Genomic DNA, 22,477 nt, shown 5'->3' with positions numbered 1-22,477 from the left:
CTCCTCTTGCAAATACTGTCCATGGAAGTTACTTTTCTTCTGCTCCACCATGAGCCCCACCACCCATGTTTCCGGTCTATATGAAAAAAGAAATGTAAAATAGCCCTTAGGATTGGGCTGAAGATAATTCATCAGAAAATACTGTTTTGTGTTTATTGGAGTCACCAGAGAATGTTTAAAAAGCATTTCAAGGAGCATTTTGGGATCATTATTGGAATCCACTGTATGGATCACTAGGAAAGAGGTTAAAAGTGCGAATCTTGTAATGTTTTTATAGAAATCTATGGTATCTATCCCCTTCATGGATCACTGCCGTGTCATGGCGAAGTGGGTTGCATAACTCAATGAAGCCATGAGCTATGCTGTGCAGGGCCACCCAAGATGGACAGGTCATGACAGAGAGTTCTGACAAAACGTGGTCCACTGGAGAAGGAAATGGCAACCCACTCCAGTATCCTTGCCAAGAAAACCCCATGGATAATGTTAAAAGGCTAAAAGATATGACGCCGGAAGATGAGCCCCTCAGGTCGGAAGGTGTCCAATATGCTACTGGGGAAGAGCGGAGGGCAATTCCAAGTAGCTCCAGAAAGAGTGAAGCGGCTGGGCCAAAGCCGAAAGGACGTTCAGCTGTGGATGTATCTGGAAGCGAAAAGAAGGTCCGATGCTGTAAAGAACAATATTGTATAGGTACCTGGAATCTAAGATCTATGAACCAAGCCAAGCTGCATGTGGTCAAACATGAGATGACAAGATTGAACATCGAAATCTTGGGAATCAGCGAACTGAAATGGACGGGAATGGGTGAATTTAATTCGGGTGACCATTATATCTACTACTGTGGGCAAGAAACCCTTAGAAGAAATGGAGTAGCCCTCATAGCCAATAAGAGAGTGGGAAAGGCAGTAATGGGATACAACCTCAAAAACGACAGAATGATCTCAGTGCAAATCCAAGGCAAACCATTCAACATCACAGTAATCCAAGTCTATGCCCCAACCACTGATACCAAAGAAGCTGAAGTTGACCAGTTCTATGAAGACCTACCACACCTTCTAGAACTAACACCAAAAAAAGATGTCCTTTTCATCATAGGGGATTGGAATGCTAAAGTAGGAAGTCAAGAAATAATCAGAATAACAGGCAAGTTTGGCCTTGGAGTACAAAATGAAGCAGGGCAAAGGCTAATAGAGTTCTGTCAAGAGAACAAGTTGGTCATAGCAAACACTCTTTTCCAACAAGAGACGACTCTACACATGGACATCACCAGATGGTCAATACCGAAACCAGATTGATTATATACTTTGCAGCCAAAGATGGAGAAGCTCTATACAGACAGCAAAAACAAGACCAGGAGCTGACTGTGGCTCAGATCATGAGCTTCTTACTGCAAAATTTAGGCTTAAATTGAAGAATGTAGGGAAAACCACTAGACCACTCAGGTATGACTTAGATCATATTCCTTGTGAGTACACAGTGAAGGTGATGAATAGATTTAGAGGATTAGATTTGGTAGACAGAGTGCCTGAAGAACTATGGATGGAGGTCCGTAACATTGTACAGGACGCAGCAACTAAAACCATCCCAAAGAAAAAGAAATGCAAGAAAGCAAAATGGCTGTCTGATGAGGCTTTACAAATAGCTGTGGAAAGAAGGAATGCGAAAAGCAAGGGTGAAAGGGAAAGATATAAGCAACTGAATGCAGATTTCCAGAGAATAGCAAGGAGAGATAAGAAGGCCTTCTTAAATGAACAATGCAAAGAAATCGAGGAAAACAATAGAATGGGGAAGACTAGAGATCTCTTCAAGAAAATTGGAGATATGAAAGGAACGTTTAGCGCAAAGATGGGCATGATAAAGGACAAAAAAGGCAGGGACCTAACAGAAGCAGAAGAGATTAAGAAGAGGTGGCAAGAATACACAGAACTATACAAGAAAGATCTTAATGTCCCTGATGTCCACGCTGGTGTGATCACTGACCTTGAGCCAGACATCCTAGAGAGTGAAGTCAAGTGGGCCTTAGGAAGCATTACTAACAACAAAGCTAGTGGAGATGACAGTATTCCAGCTGAGCTATTTAAAATACTAAAAGATGATTTATATATTTATTTATACATTCAATTTATTCTCCACCCATCTCCTCCCAGTGGGGAACTCTGGGCGGCTCACAATGTATATATATAAACCTAACAGTGAGAAACAGTGAGAAATCTTACAATTAGTGCTATTACGCTATGTGACTGGCAGGGGCTGCTAGGGGGTCATCCGGGCTTTTTTCCTCCTCCGTAGAACTTTTTCACTGCTTGCACTGATTGTCACTCGTCGCTCGTGCTGGCTGCATTCGGAGTTTGGCCAGCACCGGTATTTTGCTCCCCCGTGCAGCACCGCCGGTTCCTCCCATCTAAACGGGAGTCCCCATTTATCTACTCGCAGATGGAATAGCTTTCGAACTGCTGGGTGGGCAGGAGCTACGACAAGGTACAGGAGCTCACCCCGTCCTGCGGAGCTGGGCCCGAACCGCTGGAGTGCCGACCATTTCTGACTGGCAAACTCCAGCGTCATTAAGCCCTTGTGCCACCGCATCCCTTTCTGTTATGATGCTGTTAAAGTGCTGCACTCAATATGCCAACCAGTTTGAAAAACGCAACAGTGGCCACAGGATTGGAAAAGGTCAGTTTACGTTCCAATTCCAAAGAAGGGCAATGCCAAAGAATGCTCAAACTACCACACAATTGCACTCATTTCACATGCTAGCAAGGTTATGCTCAAAATCCTACAAGTTAGGCTTTAACAGCAAATGAACTGAGAACTACCGGATGTACAAGCTGGGTTTCGAAGAGGCAGAGGAACTAAAGATCAAATTGCCAACGTTCACTGGATCATCAAGAAAGCACGAGAGTTCCAGAAAAACATCTGCTTCATTGAGTATGCAAAAGCCTTTGATTGTGTGGATCACAACAAACTCTGGCAAATTCTTAAAGAGATGGGGGTACCAGACTACCTTACCTGTCTCCTGAGAAATCTGCATGTGGGCCAAGAAGCAACAGTTAGAACCGGTCATGGAACAACCGATTGGTTCAAAATAGGGAAAGGAGTACGACAAGGCTGTATACTGTCACCCTGCTTATTTAACTTATATGCAGAGTACATCATGAGAAATGCCGGGCTGGAAGAATCACAAGCCAGAATTGAGATTGCAGGGAGAAATATCAACAACCTCAGATAACAACCTCTACCACCCTAATGGCAGAAAGTGAAGAAGAACTAAAGAGCCTCTTGATGAGGGTGAAAGAAGAGAGTTCAAAAGCTGGCTTGAAACTCAACATTAAAAAAAACTAAGATCATGGCATCTGGACCCATCAATTCCTGGCAAATAGAAGGGGTAGAAATGGAAGCAGTAACAGACTTTATTTATTTGGGCTCCAAGATCACCGCAGATGGAGACTGCAGCCATGAAATTAAAAGACGCTTGCTCCTTGGGAGGAAAGCTATGGCAAACCTAGACAGCATATTAAAAAGCAGAGACATCACCTTGCCGACAAAGATCCACATAATCAAAGCTATGGTTTTTCCATTAGCAATGTATGGCTGTGAGAGCTGGACCATAAGGAAGGCTGAGCACCGAAGAATTGTGGTGCTGGAGAAGACTCTTAGGAGTCCCTTAGACTGTTAGAAGGTCAAACCAGTCAGTCCTAAAGGAAATCAACCCTAACTGCTCATTGGAAGGATTGATACTGAAGCTCAAGCTCAGATACTTTGGTCACCTAATGCGAAGAGAAGATTCTTTGGAAAAGACCCTGATGCTGAGAAAGATTGAAGGCAAAAGGAGAAGGGGACGGCAGAGGATGAGATGGTTAGATAGCATCACTGAAGCAATGAACATGAAATTGAGCAAACTCCAGGAGGCAGTGAAGGACAGGAAGGCCTTGCATGATATGATTCATGGGGTCATGAAGAGTCGGACACGACTTAACAACTGAACAACAACAATGGTATCTATGGAAAAGGGCAATGAAAATGATCAGAGTGCTTCTTGAACACCTTTCTTTTGAGAAAAGGATTATATTTGAAACCTTTTAGCTTAGCGCAAAGGGCACGAGGGGCACATAATCCAAGTATACTGTATAGAGTTATGCATGGCACTGAGAAAGCGGAAAGTTTCTCTCCCCCTCGCAGGACCCTGCAATTCCTAGTCTATGCTGTTAAAAATAAGCAAGGAAGCGTTCCAATTCTCTGCAGAGACTTTACTCAGGAGGGGGCAATTCATCTGGGTGTGATAAAACTCATTGAGGACAAAGGCTTTGCTCTGTTCCTCACTGTGATCAGCTGGATGGTTCAGTCCATTTTTTAAAGAAATGCTTTCTCAGTGGCAAGTTGGGTTCCTAATCTAGCTGTCGCTTTAGACACCAGTGACTGATCAGGGCTTGGTTCTCAAGGATTAATTTAGAGCTGAAATGGTATTTCCTGCTTGCCTCTTTCATTCTGCAGTGAATGGCTGAGGCAAGAGGAAGAGAAGCCATCACCCCACGATCTGCCCCCACTTTTCTTCTCTCTTTGGGGCCCAGTGATGCCCTTTCTCCTGGGTGGTCCCTGGGAGAAGCGCTATACTGGGCAAGACCTAATACCTAATCTTGGTATGATCCAGCCAGGCTCTTCTCATGTTCTGAAAGGCAGGATTTAAGAGGCTGGTCTCGAGGTGGAAAGTTCCTATAACAGGAAGAGAGGAAGCGTCAACCCAGAGAGAGGTCCCGCTCTTCTTTCGCTGCTCTTCAAGGTCAGTCCGGCCACGTGCAGCGCCCAGAGAGTAAAAAACGAGTGGGAGGCAAGCGCGTGCACGCAAGCTCTGCCTCCGATGTCCCCGTGCCGACGTGCTAATCTTTCGGACGCGAGTTCCGCGCTTTTCGCCTCGAAGGTCCGTTTACAGCTCCCGTCAGGCGTTCCCGCGAAACGCAGGAGAGTCTCGCCAGGAGCGCGGTGGCACGCGGTGGCACGCGGGGATCCGCTCCCGCCAGCCTCGCCTTCACGCCGCGCGCTTTTGCCCGTTCTAGCGCCGAAATCAGCAAGCCGAAAGCTATGGGGAGGGCGCTACGGGGCCGGAGGGGGGGGGGGGGCGGAGAAGAAACCCTCTCAGCACTGAGGGGAAAAGACGGGGCAGGTGTGATTGCAACGCGCGTCCTCTTGCTTTTATTTCTGGCGATTTCCTGCAAACACCGTGGAAGGCTGCGAGAGGCTGAAAACGAGCCCTCCAAGCGTGTAACTTACGTACTTTGGGAGAGGGAAACAGATGTCGAGGGATGCGTTACGTTTCATGGTTCGTTTCAGCCTGCGGGTAACAAGACTTTGTAAACTTGGGCAGAGAGGTTTCCTCTCATTTCTGAATAAGCAGAAGGTTGCTGGCCCAAACTGTTATTTGCTGCAAAAGATTGGAGGGGCAAGACGAAGTGTGTCCTGCAGTCCTCGAATATGGTACGATTAAAAAGTCCTCTATTTTTTGGGCGGGGGAATTTCGCCCTCTACTTCTTCCTGTAAGTTACTTTCATTTTCCCAGGCGCTTCAGGGTGCCTCATCTTCAGCGGTTGTCGTGAGTAGATTCTGATGACTTTTTAAAAGATAAGTAGGGAATCAGCAGGTGGGCCCTCCTGTGGCTGCCGCTCCCCCCCGCAACCCTCCGTGCGCGGCCTTACCGGCCAGCCGCTCAGCGAAGGTCTCCTGGGGGGAGCGTTTCAGGGGAGACGGAGCGGGCGGGGGAGCGTTTGCCCTTGGCCTTCCCGGGGTGGACGCGCCCAAGACGCCCCAGGATGCAGTGCTTGAAGTTCGCCGTTCAGAGGCTGGTGGATGAGTGGGCGGCCTGGTTTCCTTGAGCTTTAGCTTCCAAACTCTGCAGCTCAGGAAGGGAAGCACCTTCCTCTTAAGGGCTCCGCAATCCTAACCGTGTGCGCGACTCGGGCTGTTGGGCCTGGGCCACTAGAGGGCAGTAACAGACTGGACTTTGCTGTATGGCTTCGGGGCCTTCCGGGGCTGCCCAGAGTTTTGTTAGGAAACCCAGGTCTGAAAGCTCCAGCTTGTTCTGGTAAGAAACCTCAGCCCATCGGTGAAGCAAAGCTGGGATATGGATCCGTACCCCTTGCGTTTCACAATGACTTGTTCTGTCATCATCATCAGGTTTATTACAGCCTTAAGGCCAGATTCAGTCAAAATATCTAATAATAGCAGTATTACATCCATGTGTCTGTGTGTTTGTGTGTGTGTGTGTAGGACAAAAAACCAGGAAATATAATAGGGTCTAAAATAATTGAAAATAAAAATACTAAAATAAGTCAAAGTAAAATATTATTATAAGGAATTCCAAACCTAGGTAATGGTGCCGTGTATTGTACAGATGTACAGGAAGCCAAAACTGGGCAACTTGGGTGGATATTTTTGAGTCCTTGTCTGAAAGAAGTAATATTAAACAGAAATCACTATTTCTATTGGTGGAAATTTTTTCAAGATTGGATATATAAGGGTCTGTCTAGAGTCCTTATATAGGGAGCAGTATAGTAGGACATGGCTTAGAGTTTCTGTTGAGCTGCCACCACGTAGACAGAACCGAAGGTGCATAGGAGTACCCTAAAACATCCAAAAAGGACTGTTGAAGGCAGAGCACCCAGCCTGGCTAAGGCCTTACAGAATTTCAAATTTGTAATGGATGATAAATAGGTGGCTGGAATGAACCCTTTTAGGAGAAAATGAGAAATATTGGGGTGTAGCACTTTACTTAAATTTGATTGGAGATCTATATCCCAAATTCGTTGTTTAAGGGCAGGTCTTGCATTATCAAAACCTAATGAGCACAGACTTTCCATAGAGAAGCCCAGCAACTGAATTTTATCTAAGGCTTTTTTAAGCTGTGATGATTTAAGGCGATTATCTAAATACTAATGGAGTTAAACCATTGGTTCTCAACAGGGGTGGTACTGCCCCCCGGGGGGCGGTGGGAGGATGCTGAGGGGTGGTGAACTTGTCTTGGGCGGTGGGGGAGGTGGGCATGTTTTGGGCGGTAGAGGGGCGATGAGCATGTTTTGGCATTCGAACTTAATTTTAAAACTCCCAAAAAAATTTATTAAATCGATTGTCCGGTTTATGCCATTTGTACCAGCGATAAAACGAACTTACCCGACGGCTGCCTTCATGCACTTCTAAGAATGGTGAGACGAATTTGTATTCTAGGTAGGATGACCTTGAAGAACTCGACACTACGATTCTTCTCCAATCCCAACCAGCACAGCGCATGCGTCAGCTGTTTTCCTGCGCGATTAATCGCAGCGCGTGCATCAGCTGTCTTCCCGCGCGATTAATCGCAGTGCGTGTGTTGAGCGTCCTTTCAATATGAATGTTTGATTTGACCCGTGTTTCTTGAGTTGCTTTTCGTTCACTTCATTTCTGTTTTTTCCCCTCAGTTTTGATTTACTTTCATTGTTTATTTGGCCAGTCGGCTAGGTAAGTGCGCTTATTAGTTCTTTATCGTGGTCGTGAATTATTAATTTTGAGAAACTAATGAAAGTTTGAAAGCCAGCTTCCAGAATGGTGATCATCTCACAGAATTTTGGCTTCAAAGTAACATCAATTGCCTCTACCCAGGACTGTGGACTATCATCAAAAAAAATTTTAGCGTATTTTTTTTGCTGTTTTTTTAATTATCTAATTAAGAATAAAGAATTTTTAAACATTAAAAAAGCATTTGCAAAAAAAATTTAAAAAATTTAAATTTAAAAAATGAGCATCAAAAAAATAAATAAACGTATTTACAGCATTTTGAAATAAACATATTTACATAAAAGAGCATTTAAGCATTTTTTTTGCATTAGTCATTTTAATTTTAATAAAAGGAATGCAATTACCTTCCAGGGCAAAAGTATCGAGTTAAATCGAACAAATTTGGTATGTAAGTCTACTGAAAAAATTACTTAAAATTTTTGCCTTTTATAATTCAGTAACTCCCCCCCCCCATACCCTAAATTACAGGATTTTCACAAAGGGGGGCGTTGAAAAATTTTCCGCTCCTTAGGGGGGCGACAGCTTCAAAAAGGTTGAGAATCACTGAGTTAAACCTATAGGAAGTAGGATTAATTTTAACAGAAGGTAAGAAGAAGAAACCATGCCCTAGTATCCAGCAAAATTATACCTCTTTTTACATGTAGATTGGCATTTTTGACACTTTTTGGAATCATCAGTATGGCTTTAATAAACTTATTTTGAATGGTTTCAATAATACTAAGCTTTCCAAAGGAGCAAATTTGAGAGCCATAGAGAAGCTGAAGGACTACCTTGGCTTGAAAGACTTTGCAAGCTGCAGGGATATAATGGACTCCTTTTGAATGGTAAAATCTTACAATAGCTGGAGAGATACACTGTGTGACACTTTCCCAGGAGAAAAAATGAGCATTCCAGGATAAGAAAGCATGGAACCGCACTCCAAGATACTTATAGATGCGCACCTGTTCAACTGGAGTCCGATTGATTTGTCATTTGTGAATTTTATGACAGTGTCAGGCAAAAACTAGGACTTTGGTTATGTGATAATTTATTGATAGCTTATGTTCTGTGCAAAATAAAGTTAGAGCCCTAAGTGCTTTTCTCATTCTCACCTGTGAAGTAGACATAACTACATCATTGGCATACAGTAGTGCGGGGATCACACGATCAGCCAAAATGGGTGGATGATGGGCTGGAACAGCAAGCACTTGAATTATTGGATTTAAATATAAATTGAAAAGTAATGGAGCTAATATGCAACCTTGTCTTATACCTCTATAACTTGGGACTGCTTTAGATAAATGTCCCCAAGGGGTATATCTAATTTTCAGGGAGGTGTTTGAAAAAAGTGACTGAATAAGCACGAGCAGCCTTTTTTCAGTAGTGGAATGTCTGAGACTATCCACAGTTTCTCCCTTGGTATTGGATGAAAGCTGGCTTAAAATCAACAAAGTTTGCAAAAAGGGAGTCACGAGGGGGCCCAGAATATTTTTCTGCCAAATGCAGGAGACCCAACAAGGATCTAATGTTGATCGTTCCTCTCTAAATCTGGCCTGTTCTTCAGCAATGATATTTTCATTTTGTACTTAATCCACTAATTTTCGATACAGATATCTGTCATAAAGTTTACTTATTGTATTTAATAAACTAATGGGCCTATAATTTGTAGGGTCCAGTCTATTTCCTTTATTTTTGAATATAAGTACAACAATGGCCTGATTCCAATCAGATGGAAATTTTCTTGTGTTACTAATGTCTGGCCTACCAGGGCCCACCAATCTTTATTTTCCCTTATTAATTCTGGAGGGGGGGGGGATAAAATCACCTCCAGATGCTTTACCTGGTTTTAACTGAGCAATAAGATCTTTAACCTGAGCAATGGACACTGGTGGCCAATCTGGGAGGTCTTTATAAGATGGAATCACATCTGAAATTACAGCAGATTCCCTTTGAAAGATGTTATAGAAATGATCCTCCCATTTATCTGCAGATATTTGTGTGATAGGACCAAAATGTCTATCTATAAGAGACTGATTGATTAAGTGCCAGAAACAAGTGGAGTTCTTTGCTGCTTCACTACCTTCTGGGCGCTGTCCGGATTTTTGTTAGGAAATCCAGGTCTGAAAGCTCCAGCTTGTTCTGGTAAGAAACCTCAGTCCATCGGTGAAGCAAAGCTGGGATACAGATCCCTACCCGTGCCTTTCACATTAACTTGTTCTGCCCAAATCAGTAGGAGCTTACTGGAACATGGCAATAAAGATGATCATCCATGCCTGGTACCACTACATCGACCTGCCACTAACAGGACAGGAGGGTAATCACAATAAAACCATGCCAAAATGAGAGATGCCATTTAGCCTGGGTGGAATTGAGATGGTGCTAAGATTAACAAGACAGATTTTGCACTGAAAATTGGAATGTAAGCAAGAAGACAACCCTGCTTCCTGAAACCTGCAGGCAATCTTCTGCAGTTTACTGGAGGGAAAGGGTATCTTGAGATTAAGGAGAAGGACCAGATAGTGCCTTCTTGATGTTAAGACATGAATATTTCCTTGCTTGTTTTGTTTGCAGGTAATTTAGCTACAGCAATACATCCAACAAGAATGGCCAGTGGAACATCTAATGAAGCTAACTTAATCCCAGCCCAGAGGATTCCCAGTGCTGTTGTTCAAACATCTGGAGCAATACCATATCTACAGTATGGGGGTCAGCAAATTGGAATTTCCTATATTGCTCCTCGAGAAGTCCCCAAAAGGGGTGCTTTGGAGAAATTCCTCAATGTAGAGGCCAAAGTGCTTGGGGTAAGCATGTTTGCTATGTTTGAAATCCATTAAGGTATCAGTATTTCTAGAGCTGTGTGGAGACTTGTGACCTGTGTTGGGTGGGATCTGAAGTTCTAGATCTGGGCTTGGGCATTGTCTGGCTCTGGAGTATGATCCAGAAAGGTCTGTTCTTACTGATAGTTTCTTTTGTGTTTCTTGAAAAAATCCAGCTTAGATATGCATTCCTTTCCTTTGCTTTTTAACAGAAAATGGAGCTCAGCCATAGTTTTAGCTGGATCTCTTTTTATCCCTTCCCTCTGGGAAGTGCAACTGTTGGGAATTCCACCAGAAGAACCTGGTCATAGATTGGCTCCGGCCCAAGACTACTGAAGGCACTTTGTGCTTATGACTGTCCTTAGCTTCCTCCTGTAGCTCTGTAGAGAGATGGGTGATATTCTTCTCACAAAGACCCATCTTGATATTCTGACAGACATTCTTCTTGACAATAGCAGTCCCACTCTATATCAAACGAGATCCTAATCTGGAGTCATTGTCCAGAACATACTGTCATAGGTATCTTAGACTGTCGCTTCTCCCTTATTGGGATTTTTCACCACAGAAAAACCAGGCCTTGTGTAAACAGCTGCACTGGAAGACTAGAAGTCCCAGCACCAATGAAAGAGGGAAGGATCTTTCAAAGGTGGATACAAAGTGATCCTTTTCCAGTGGTGCTAACAAATTAGAGCGTGTGTCTTTTTCAGATTCAGAGAGCTAATTTCTCTTATTTTGAACATTTTCCTTCTGTAGGCCGTCCAAATCATGATTGGGTTGATCCACATTGGCATTGGGGCTGTCTCACTTTGTCTTGCTCCTTCTGGCTACATTATCTTGTCTGTAGCTGGAGGTCACCCCTTTTGGGGAGGGATATTTGTAAGTATGTACAAATTCCTTTTCAGTCATGCACTATTTCTGTGTGGTATATTTAATGTAATAAATTAATTTTCCTAGTTAATAAACTGAGATTAAATATACTGTAACCAAGTTGTGTTGTTTGGTTGGAGTCACACACAGGCACATACAATGCAGGCTCTTTTCTCAAGGGCTTTCCCAATTTCTTTATTTACTGAGGGTACTTACGTTGTATTAACAGCTAAGGGATACCTGTAGATGTCCTGTCTGCATTGTAGCCTCCCTGGCTTCTCATATTTCAGTTAAATCCCAAGGGAAAACATCATGAGAGATGGTCCATGGGGACTGAAACAAAAAGGCATCTGAGTAATATATGAGAACGCATTGCTGTTTCACATTACAAGAATATAGTAGGCTCCCAAATGCCACCTAAAAATATTAGGAAAACATTCTGATGAATCTGAAAAATGAAGTACAGGTAGTGCTTGATTTACAAGCACAATAGGAATAGGGAAAATTCATTGTTAAGCGGTGTGGTTGTTAAGCGAGGCATCTTGTGACCGCAACCGATTTTACAACATTTTTTGTGACGGTTGTTAAGCGAATCATGCAGTTCTTAAGTGAATCACACAGTTGCCCATTGATTTTGCTTGTTGGAAGCCAGCTGGAAAGGTTGCAAATGGCAACCACATCACCCTGGGTTGCTGCAACTGTTGTAAATACATGCCGGTTGCCAAGCACCTGAATTTTGATCACATGACCGTGGGGATGGTGCGATGATCGTAAGTGCAAGGACAGTTGTAAGTTACTTTTTTCAGCACCACTGTAACTTCAAACGATTGCAAAATGAATGGTTGTAAATTGATTTTGCTTGTCAGATGCTGCAATGGTTGAAAGTGCAAGGACTGGTTGTAAGTCACTTTTTCAAGCACTGTTGTAACTTTGAACATCGCTAAATGAATGGTCATAAGTTGAGGACTACCTGTAGAAAAGAAGTCTCTTTTGTAGGAAATGGAAGGAAAAAAAGAAGAATTGGGAGCCAGATTTTGGAAAAGTAGCACTTTGATTTATTTTTAAAAATAATGTGCAGAACCACTGAAGACTCTTCTAGTCTCTCAGGAGCCCCACTTGAGTTCTCAACTGGCATATCTGAGTGGAAGACAAAACAGCTTTCTCTTATTTGGAATCCTAGCAACCAGCTCCAGGAAGCTCCAAAGCTTTGCTTCATTCTAGCAATCCAAAACAATTCTGGGTGGCTTCACAAAGTTAAAAAAACAATAACCAGATTAAAAAACTACAACTATTATAATAAGACTATTCCCATAGGTCGCAGATTTTCTGAGACTAATTTCCTTTTTACATTTCCAGTGGACTACAATCAAATATTTTTTCCCCTCTTCTTTTTGCATAGTTCATTTCTTCTGGATCACTATGTATAGCAGCTGAGAAACGTCAAAACCGTACTTTGGTGAGAAAGCCATATGGCATTTGAATTTCTTTTATACTGTTTCTTCTTAAGCATTCCAGGCCCTTTACATTGTCTTTTGTATTCAGATACTGCTCAGTCTTAAGTCAAGATTTAGGAAAGGAAAGCAAACCCAAGAGCCCCACCAACTCCACTTCCTGCTTTGATCAACTGTTGAACATCCCAAGCCTTGCTTCCAATTGAAAGTTCTACCCCAGCAGTGGAGGATGTTGAAACATCCAGAATTAGAGCCTGTCCTGGTCCCCGTTTTGCAATGGGCTTCTTCTTCTCAAGTTCCCTTCATGATGTGCAGTCTGCAGCACTGCAGGTCATGTCAGTATATGATGGAAATGAGAAAAGCCTGAAATGGCCAATGACCATGACGTGGCTACTTGTTCTACCGGGCTTCCTTAGTTGCTACCAGAAATGGAGCTAGTGATGAGCAGAGAGGTGTGTCCTTGCATTCTCTAATCTTGAACCAGACCTCTGACCTTCCTCCTCCTCCTATGGCTGGGCAGAGAGCTTGCTTTCTTCTCCCCCATCCTCTTTGGTTTAGAATGTGTTAATAGCAACCTAGAAATGTTTTTGTCATAGTAATTTTTCTCCCCCTGGTTTATTGTTGTTCTCCTTCAGGTGAAATGCAGTATAGGAATGAATATCACAAGTGCTATAATGGCATTAATTGGTATCCTGCTGTGCATATCAGAGCTCGTCATACATGGTATTACTTCTCAATATTACCATCCATATGAGATCAACTGGATAAAAGTAAGTAAACTAATCTGCTCTAGAATTTTGACTTCATGTGCAGGATCCAGAAGGAGATAATGTATGCAGGAGAGATATTCCAGACACCTTGAGTTTTGTGTGAAATCTTCCCTTGAATAGGTCTCAGTCCCAAAAACACGAGCGCTACTTCATTTGAATGCTGTTTTATATACAGTGGAACCTTGGGTTACGAATTTAATTTGTTCTATGACTCTGGCTGCAACCTGAATTGGTCGCAACCCGAAGGAAATTTCCCCATAAGGTTCAATGTAATTACCATTAATCTGTTCTGGCGTGGAGGACAGGGAGGCGGCTATTGCTTGGAGGGAGAGCCCCCTCCCTACGACCACGTGTCGGGCGGAAAATGGCCGAGGACCACGTGTCAGGGCCGGAAAAATGGCCGCAGACCACGTGTCGGGCGGAAAAATGGCCGCGGACTACGTGTCAGGGGCGGAAAAATGGCCGCGGACCACGTGTCGGGCGGAAAATGGCTGCGGACCACGTGTCGGGCGGAAAAATGGCTGCGGACCACATGTCAGGGGCGGAAAATGGCCGCGCACCACGTGTCGGGCGGAAAATGGCCGCGGACCATGTGTCAGGGGTGGGAAAATGGCCGCGGACTGTGTCACGGGAGGGAAAATGGCCACGCATCCTGCTCATACCCCGAGGCGGAGTTTGCAAATCGAGGTAAATTTTTGCGGCTGGAGCTGGTCGTAACCCGAAAAGTTCGTTAACAGAGGCGTTTGTAACCCGAGGTACCACTGTATTTGTTACATTAAGGCCAAGCAGCCATCTGATGGTTGAGATTCAAAGTGAGCAGGACAGTATAATACAACAGACAAAGTCAACATCTTTTTTCCCCAGTTTCTTTCTTTTTTTGGCAGGGAAGGGGGTAGATTTTTTAAAATGGTAAATGTGTTTTAGGCATATTTTTTGACTGTGTAGACTGTAAAAATTTGGTTTACATATTTTAAAAATTGAGGGGGGGGGCTTGAGAATTCTATATAGACGTCAGCTGCAAACATCAAAATCCGTACCAGGTTCTCCCCCCATGCTCATCTCTTTGCATTTGCCAGATAGTTTCAGAAAACTGAAATTTAGGTAGGTTCTGGAGTGTGGACAGAACCATCTTGCAATTTAGAGCAAATACCAGGGATCAATGGCTCTATATTTGAGCATTTCTTAAAGTGCTGAACTTTGGTTTAATTTCTTTAGCATGCCAGTGTTAAATCAGAGCCTTTATTCCTTCCAACCTGACAGAAGATTGGGAAGAGGCTGTGTAAAGGGGCTTGGAAGTCTTTGTCGAGGCGATTGAAACTCTTCTGCAGAACCGTAGGGTAAAACAAACGTTTCACTCAGAGGCAACCAGGGCCTCCATAGCCATTTTTCTGAGGAACACCAGAAAGGGCAAAAGTGACGGTCTTGTTCTTTTCCTCAGCCATGGGGCGTTCTCCTGCAAAAAGATGCCACCGCTGCCATTTTGCAGGTTCCTGCCCTGCCTTCTGCAGAGTTGTCCTGCCCAGGCCCGTTTCCCTCCCTTTCCCCTGAACAAGGTCAAATGGGAGGTTGTGGGTGGGCGGGGCTGCAGCTTCCCTCCGGACAGGGATTCCCAGCTGGTCCTTTTGTTGTAGACAGATGCAATTAGTTGCACTCAGCACCACCCTCTTCTTTTATTGCCAATTTCCATCATTGGAGCTTTGCCTCTTAATCAGGAGGTGACCAGGATAAAAATAACTGCCAGTCCATTGCCTGAAAAAGTTTGAAACCCCTCCTGCATGTGTCCAACAGCAGAAGAGCTCACCTCGGACTGAACAGGAAAGGACCAAAGATTGATCTTGAAAGTATTTTGGATCGGGCTGGAGGCTAGAAAAAAAATTCCCCAGTGCATTCCTGGGAGAGGTAGCTTGGCAGCCAATGCATTCATTCGAAGCCCACCTTTTCCCTGTTTGTGCGACCCAGAGCATAGCATATCCAACCTGCCCTCTGTCTCCCAGCACACACGTGTGCACAGACACACTGATTCAAGATGGGGGAGGGCAGAAACCCACTCACAAAGAACATGCGTGAGTTTCTTATGTAGGAGAAAGTACCGCCATGGGTAAAGGTTGGCTGGTAAAGGGGGTGGAAAGAGTTCCAGAAGCTGAGCTCTGCCTGCTTTCCCTACCTTGTTGTTCTTTCCAACCCTATGGAACATTGGAAAGAAAGTTGCCCAGGACACGGTCTGTCTGTCGGCATGATAACCCTCCAAAAACTGAACTGAATGGGACCAAATGTCAGTTTCCCACCCCAGTTTGTCCCCCCCACCCCATTCTTTCACCATTGCCCTAACTGTGTGAAAAGAAGTAGCCCAAGACGTGTTGCCTCTTCTCAAGAAAGGGCATTTCCTGTTCTGCAGGTTTCCTGTCCTCACCATGACTGAACTTGGGCAGCCATTAACCAGCTATTTGATAGGAGTCTGGGGACAGAATGCTTTGGGATGGCTCTCTTCCCATGCCTGGATCCCCGTAGCTTGCTGATAGCTGACTGGCGGGCTGTTGGAAGGCAGTTGTGCTGAAGAAAGAGCATGCCCAGAGAGGCATCTTTGCGCACGCTGTTCTCCATCACAGTTCTAATCAGGAGTTCCTTATTGTTGTTTCCATGCTGTGCTAGAAGTGAGAAAATAGGTCTGCTGCATCCTTATTGACGAGAGGAAACAACATACATTAGACTGGCTGAATTTAAATCCCATTGATGCCCTTAACCATGGCACAGCCATACGCTGTCAATACCAATTTCCCCATTGTCCCCATGAGGTTACCGTCACCTTATCCTCAGCCACGAGTAAGACCCCCAGCCTTAAGTCGTCACTAGTTCATTGGTATAAAACTAGTCTTTTCCTCTCCTCTTAGTCTGATCCAATCCAAAAACAGCCACAAGGTGCATAACATCTGTTTCATTTCACCTATTACCTTGGAGATAAAGTCAGGTGACCAAGAGTGGGAATGAGAGGACAGTGGGGAGTCATACCCCTTTCCCTCTTTGGACTAGCCAGCCTCTCTCAGCTGTTTCCCTGTCACCCTCTCCATTAGCATGTTGGAAAGCAGACCATCTCTCTTTGATATTGGGAGGAGGAGGGCATGCAAATCGCATCTATTTACTGTTCTCTCTCTTTGCCCCTCCCTGGAAGAAAAGGTGGCTTCAGCTACTCAGTTTCAGTTCTTCTGCCTTGCAGGATTTATCTAATTGTCCAATCACAGCAGGAGCTGTCTCCCTCTTCTCTGGCTCTTTGTCCCCAAGGTTTTACCTGATATTTAACTTGAGAGATGCCCAAATTGGGTATGTGAGGAAGGTACAGCAGCTACCCCATTTCTCTTGTAGTACCCCAAGTGATGGATGTTTTCCCCAGTGACTGATGGCACGCTGAACATGGATGGTAGTAAAGCCAGAGGAGAAAACCAATCACAGTGTCTGTAACAGGTGTGATTTCTAGAAACCAGGACAACACCATTCAGCAGTAAATCAGAACAAATGCAGCAGAGGCAGGATAGGGATTGGCAACAGGAACTATACATTTTATGCCTGCATTACTTTGTGCTGACTGAAGGATAGGTGCATAGTACTTTAACTCAGTTTATTAGATTCAGGAGATACCACACATTGAAGTCGGGTTCCTCCAAAGCAACAGATCCAAATTGGAATCTACCTGAATGTTTGTAAGTGATTTGGGGGGACAGGAACACAGGCTGTGTATTTTCCAAATACGGGAAATGTCCAAGTGCAGAATTAAGTAGCTTGTTTCACTGCTTTGGGTTCTGCTCCTGGTGACTCTTGGTATATTCAGGAGAACATACACCCAAAATGTTCTATTGCATTAGAGTCATCCTAACTTGATAACCTTCTTGTGGGAAACATGCCCACTTCAATAAGGAACCAAAGCAATTGGAGATAAGTGAAATGAAGCATGTTTCAAAAACCTGCAACAAGGCCAGCATCCAACTGTAAGTGATTTCAAGCAACTTTGGTTGAAAGATGCTGAACAAATTCTTAGATATGCCCCTGCAGGGGGTTCTCCACGCCCTCTCTACCCAAGGGGGCACGTGTCACCAGGTTGCTAGCAGATGTGGAGTAGGGCAGAACTAATTATGTCTGTATTCTGAATAATCCTTTAATAATTAAGAGGTAATGGAACAACCTCCTCCCTCAAAGGAGAATTTACTACTGCTAGAACCCACTCACACGACACTCCCCAGGCTCCCTTAACAAGCCAGGATGGGCATGGATCTAAAGAGCAGGTGGCTGAGCTCAAAGACCTAAGGACCCTGTCCACTTCATCAGGCCCAACAGGTTTAAACCGTTCCCAGATAACCGGGCAAGACTACACCCCAGGCACCTCCTCCGGACCTGCAACAAGGCCAGCCTCCAACTGTGAGTGAATTTGAGCAACTGTGGCTGAAAGATGCTGAACAAATTATTCCGCACAGCCCTACAGGGGGTTCTTCGCACCCTCTCTACCCAAGAGGGCAAGCGTCACCTGGTTGCTAGCAGATATAGAGCAGGGTAGAACTAACTATGTCTGCATTCTGAGTAACCCCACTATGCAACTTTTAAGATGCTAAGCAGTAATTAACCTTTCAGGTATACCTTCTAGATTTGATCCCTTGCTATTGCAACATAGTTCTGAAAAACCTTTGCAAAAGTTGCAAGTGGGGAATTTTCTTTGAAGAACATTTCTACAGGCTCGGACAAATGAGGACATGCTTAACTGAGATCAGTTAATCAGTGTTTCCCAACCTCTGCAACTCTAAGATGTATGCACTCCCAGAAATTAACCCACCCATGATGTCTGGGGAATTCTGGGAGTTGAGGTCCACATGTCTTAAAGCTGCCAAAGTTGGAAAACCCTGAGCTAAATCAGAGAAGTCCAGATCGTAGCAACAAGACCAAGCACAGCCTTATCACTATAGTGTTAAACATCTAAGCTTTCAGTGAGTAGAACTGAAGTTAATATATATGGTGTAGGTGTTCTTGTGATGTGTACCAGTAGTTTGCTTCCCAAAGTCATTTGGTCTCTGTCTCATCTGACACGGAATGCCACCTAGAAGTTGGTGAGCTTTGTACTAGGAGCTAATATTACAAATGTCTTTAGAAAATGGATGAAAAGAAAGTGATGTTTAAAAACTACAAATGTAGGAGAAAATCACATGAATAAATTTGCCTTTTCGAGCAGAGAGATTTAAGGGAGATTTCTCCTTAAAGTCTAGCTATTAATCCTTATGCACTCAGCCAAACTTGAGAAGCTGAATTTGATTTCTCCCCCCTTCATCGTTCTGATGGATCCCTCATATTTAACAGTCACATGGCAGGCAAAATTACCCTGGTCTTTGGCATGTTAGATATAGCTGCTGACATTAGGAAGACCAAATGGGTGAGTTAAGTTTGGTTTGCTTGTTCTTATAAAAACTTGCCAAAAACCACATTTTCCTATGCGTGGAAAATTTTTTATATCCCCAACATTTAAATCTGGGAGTCAGATTTGATCATCCCTAAAAGAGGATCATCATTTTCTGATTGTCTGTTAAACATCATCTTTCCAAGAGGAAGCTCCCTGATTCTATGCATATCTGGGGAAATGGCCTAGGAGAGCTGAGAATTTCTGCATATATAAACAAATGGTTTAGAATGTATATTGGATTGTTCTTCTCTGCTCTATCCCACATGAACAGCTTTTTCCGGTGCATAAAAGGAGAAACAAGGTTCAGGCGCAATATGTGCTATTGTGCAAATATTTAACTTTATATGTAGGTTTGAAATATGGCTGATCCCTGTTTGATTCTCAGTGATATCTGGACTTTCCCTTTGGGATACTGCAAAACATAACGACGCTATGATGTTCCCTGATCTGGATTTCTCATAATATCGCAGGCTCTACACTGTCCCTATTTTTTCCTGATACAGTTCTTCCTCCCAGTGTTTTCAGGGATGCAGCTGGGAGACCCTTTTAATGGTGTAGCACTTAACTGGACTAATTTCTCAGCCAATAGCTTTCCACATGTCTCCATACCCTACAGAATGTCGGTACTGGCCTCTCCTGTGTGCTGCTCTTGTTCAACTTGCTGGAATTTTGTATCACTGTTCCACTTGCACATTTTGGGTGCCAGGCAAATTGCTGTGCTGATGACCAGGTAAGTTTTGGATGCTTTGATAATAGTTTTACCAGCTCTTATTGAGAAGTTAAAGAAGAAGATTACCCATTTTTCTTCTTACATTTACACCCCAGCCAACCTTACCTTTTCCTTCTTTCTTTACTATACCCCTGAACAACAGGTTAGGGCAGTGTTTCCCAACCTCAGCAACATGAAGCTGTATGGATTTCAACTCCCAGAATTCCCCAGCCAGCATGTTGGGTGGGGAATTCTGGGAGTTAAAGTCCACACAGCTGCAAGTTGCTGAGGTTGAGAAACATTGGGTTACAGTAAGAGATTACCTAATCTGAGTTTACCCAACAAGCTTTCTAACTAAGGGGGACTTGAATTTTGATCCAACACCTGTGGTTACTTGCTTCTGCATATGAATAACTTGCTGCCACACATTTTTCCCAGTTTCTGTTTTGTTAGGGAAAGAATGCCATGAATACAACACAGTTTGTGTTTTCTCTGCCATTTTGATTCAGTGAGGCAGAAGTTGATTTCTTTATTTCAGAGGGCTCAGTCCTAAATGCATATATTTACTGTAGTCGTGAGGATAGCTAGTGGAAAATTCTATTAATTAAATTTATTTTTTAATTATCATTAATTTAAAGTATCTGTCAGTTGATCACAGTTTCTCACAATGTTACCTTTTTTAAAAAAGTACTTAGATAAAAAATTTAGGTTTTTTAAGTTGTTTTTTAAAAAATAAAGGATAATTTTTAATTCAGAGACAAATAGCTCAATACATGACTGTCGTATGCTACCTGAGATCTCCGAATATAGGTGTCGCAATAAAGGGATTCTAACAGCACTGAAAAGGCCTCTGGAAAAAATACTCAGAAACAATCGAATGACAAACCAAGTACATACATTCCGCTTTGGCAGGTTCTTGTGGTAGGTCAGAAAGCCGCGTCTTTCCCTTGTTCTGCAAAAATGATGGTTGGCTTCCTTCTGTACCGATAACAAATACACTCTCCCCCAACCTTTCAAAAAATTCTTTAGATTAATTTGGGAGGGAGGGAGAAAATGGGACAGGACAAACACTGACGTGGGTAAATGTGATTGGAATCTGACAAAATAGAAGAACTCTAAAAATATGGTAAGCAGCCAAATCAGGATACAGAGATACCTGTATCAATTCACAGTAAGTTGAAGCCATTTCAGGAAACCAAAAAAATACGCTTCCCTGGAGGGAGATGCATCTGCTTCAGGCCTTAAATTGCTAAAATAAGTTAATAGTCTCCTAACAGCTTTCTGAATAAATCATGACAATATTTATTTCTTTATGCAAAGCCTCAGTTCAACAAGACCCTAGGAGGTTTACAACAACACAACAATAACAATACAAATGCAGTAACATAAAATATAAGCAATATATAACTCTAATAAAAATGAGTGTACAAAACAAAATCAGTCCCAAAGAAAAGCAGGTCTTTGCCACTTTCCAGAGGACATCAGAGCAGGTGCCATCTTTGTTTCAGAAGGTCAGCGATTCCACCCAGAGAACAGTCACCTTTGGGGGCCCTCCTGTCACACCTCCTGGAAGGTGGGGGACCCTGAGCAGACATGCTATGATTGTCTAGATCAGGAGGGTAGATTTGATCAGGGAAAGGCGCTTAACTCCTCAGGCCCTAAGTCATTTGAATGTTAAATTATAGTTTTCAAGACTTCTCTTTCAGCTCTGAGCTCTCAAGGGTTTCAGCCTATTGGTGAGGCTCCCAGCTGATTCTAGGCAAGCACAGCGCTACAGTTGAAAACCCACAACTGGAGACCCTATTCCTCCTACTTGGAGCAACAGATGCCACCAAAGACACAGTAGTTTTTGTATTAGGTATTTAGGTATTCTTTTCTGTTACAGCCAACCACGGTTTATGTGCCTTACCAAGTCGATGGAGATGCAGCAGTCGCTACTGAACCCAATCCTCTTCCTTCTGCACCAATCTATGACAATTTGGTTACCAAGCCACAGTAAAAAAACACCAGGAAGGAATTGTGAGAAGTGTTGCAGCAGAGGTCTCAGGAGGAGCAACACATTTCATGTTGCTTTATTTTGTTCTCTAGCTAGTTTGTCTTTCAGTTGCAGCCTTCAAGCACCAATTGGTGTCGAGTTTTTACGCTGCTTGTTTTTACCTGAGAGTTACAAGGCTTCTCTGGAAGCAAGAATTGGCGCTGTAGATCATCAGCATCGTCTTGAGGAAGTACACTCTCTACAGTGGATGATGTGAACAGTTTATTAGACCTTTGTTTATATTCTGGATGGCATTTTCTTTTTGTGACAAATACTGTATTAAGTAGGAGATTGATGCTACAGAAAAGATAGGTAGCAACATTAAAACAAATTGTTAGTAAAACAGGTGTCACTGGCACAATAGTAGCAATTACATAGTCGCTCTGATCCTAAAACAGATTAGTAGAAGTTTGCATATAACTAAAGTCAACTCTACAGACTTTGTGATACCGTTATTTCCTGTGTATGTACAATAAAACTGAATTAGTAATCTGGTGGAGTGTCTTCATGAAATTGCCTACCCACTAATTCAAATAATGCCCCAGCTGCATGTTGAATTCTCCTTCCTCCCCGGGAAGATGAATTTAGAGGACAAATTACGGAGAAGGGAGATCAGAAACGCTAAAGCAACATTTATCACCTCCTTCCTGATGCCTCTTCACCAGCCTTAACCGAAACACTGACATATTTACTGGTAGATTCTCTGGTTCTGCTCTGGTGTTAACTTCTTTAAGGCATTACTTCTTTAAGCCTTTCAGAGCTGACCCTGGCATTATGTTAAATGCTGCCTCTAAGTCCCTCCAAAAGTACTTGTTCCTCTTTGATTTTTTTTGCCCTTGAGCCTCATGCCTTAAGGAATGAGAACTGAAAGCAGCAGGGGGGGTGA

At 43.4% G+C, this 22,477-nt stretch overlaps 1 protein-coding gene across 2 annotated transcripts; it reads left to right on the top strand.

The window, feature by feature from the left end:
- The first annotated feature begins 4,283 nt into the window (after positions 1–4,283).
- Positions 4,284–22,107, top strand: LOC103061414 (membrane-spanning 4-domains subfamily A member 8-like). Of its 2 annotated transcripts, none has more exons than XM_088146230.1 (7): positions 4,284–4,771; positions 10,084–10,313; positions 11,082–11,204; positions 12,595–12,651; positions 13,282–13,416; positions 19,464–19,577; positions 21,442–22,107. In XM_088146230.1, the coding sequence occupies exons 2-7, from the start codon at positions 10,116–10,118 to the stop codon at positions 21,553–21,555; spliced, it is 741 nt and encodes a 246-aa protein (XP_088002356.1). In that variant the 5' UTR covers positions 4,284–4,771; positions 10,084–10,115; the 3' UTR covers positions 21,556–22,107. The 2 variants fall into 2 exon arrangements, with proteins under 2 accessions (XP_088002356.1, XP_088002355.1); XM_088146229.1 differs by lacking the exon at positions 4,284–4,771 and adding an exon at positions 5,134–5,578.
- Positions 22,108–22,477: the final 370 nt, after the last annotated feature.

Source organism: Python bivittatus, unplaced genomic scaffold (assembly GCF_059951505.1).
Source record: "Python bivittatus isolate LINGU-HERP-01145 unplaced genomic scaffold, Pbiv_v1 ctg000480_np1212, whole genome shotgun sequence".
NCBI classification, from domain to species: domain Eukaryota; kingdom Metazoa; phylum Chordata; class Lepidosauria; order Squamata; family Pythonidae; genus Python; species Python bivittatus.
The sequence above is the reverse complement of the archived record's forward strand: the minus strand, read 5'-3'. Positions and strand labels throughout refer to the sequence as shown.

Coding starts and splice junctions, on each gene's coding strand:
- LOC103061414 (XM_088146230.1), top strand. CDS start 10,116: ATGGCCAGTGGAACATCTAATGAAGCTAACTTAATCCCAGCCCAGAGG. Junction 12,652..13,281: donor AACGTCAAAACCGTACTTTG/GTGAGAAAGCCA, acceptor GTTCTCCTTCAG/GTGAAATGCAGTATAGGAAT. Junction 19,578..21,441: donor ATTGCTGTGCTGATGACCAG/GTAAGTTTTGGA, acceptor TTTCTGTTACAG/CCAACCACGGTTTATGTGCC.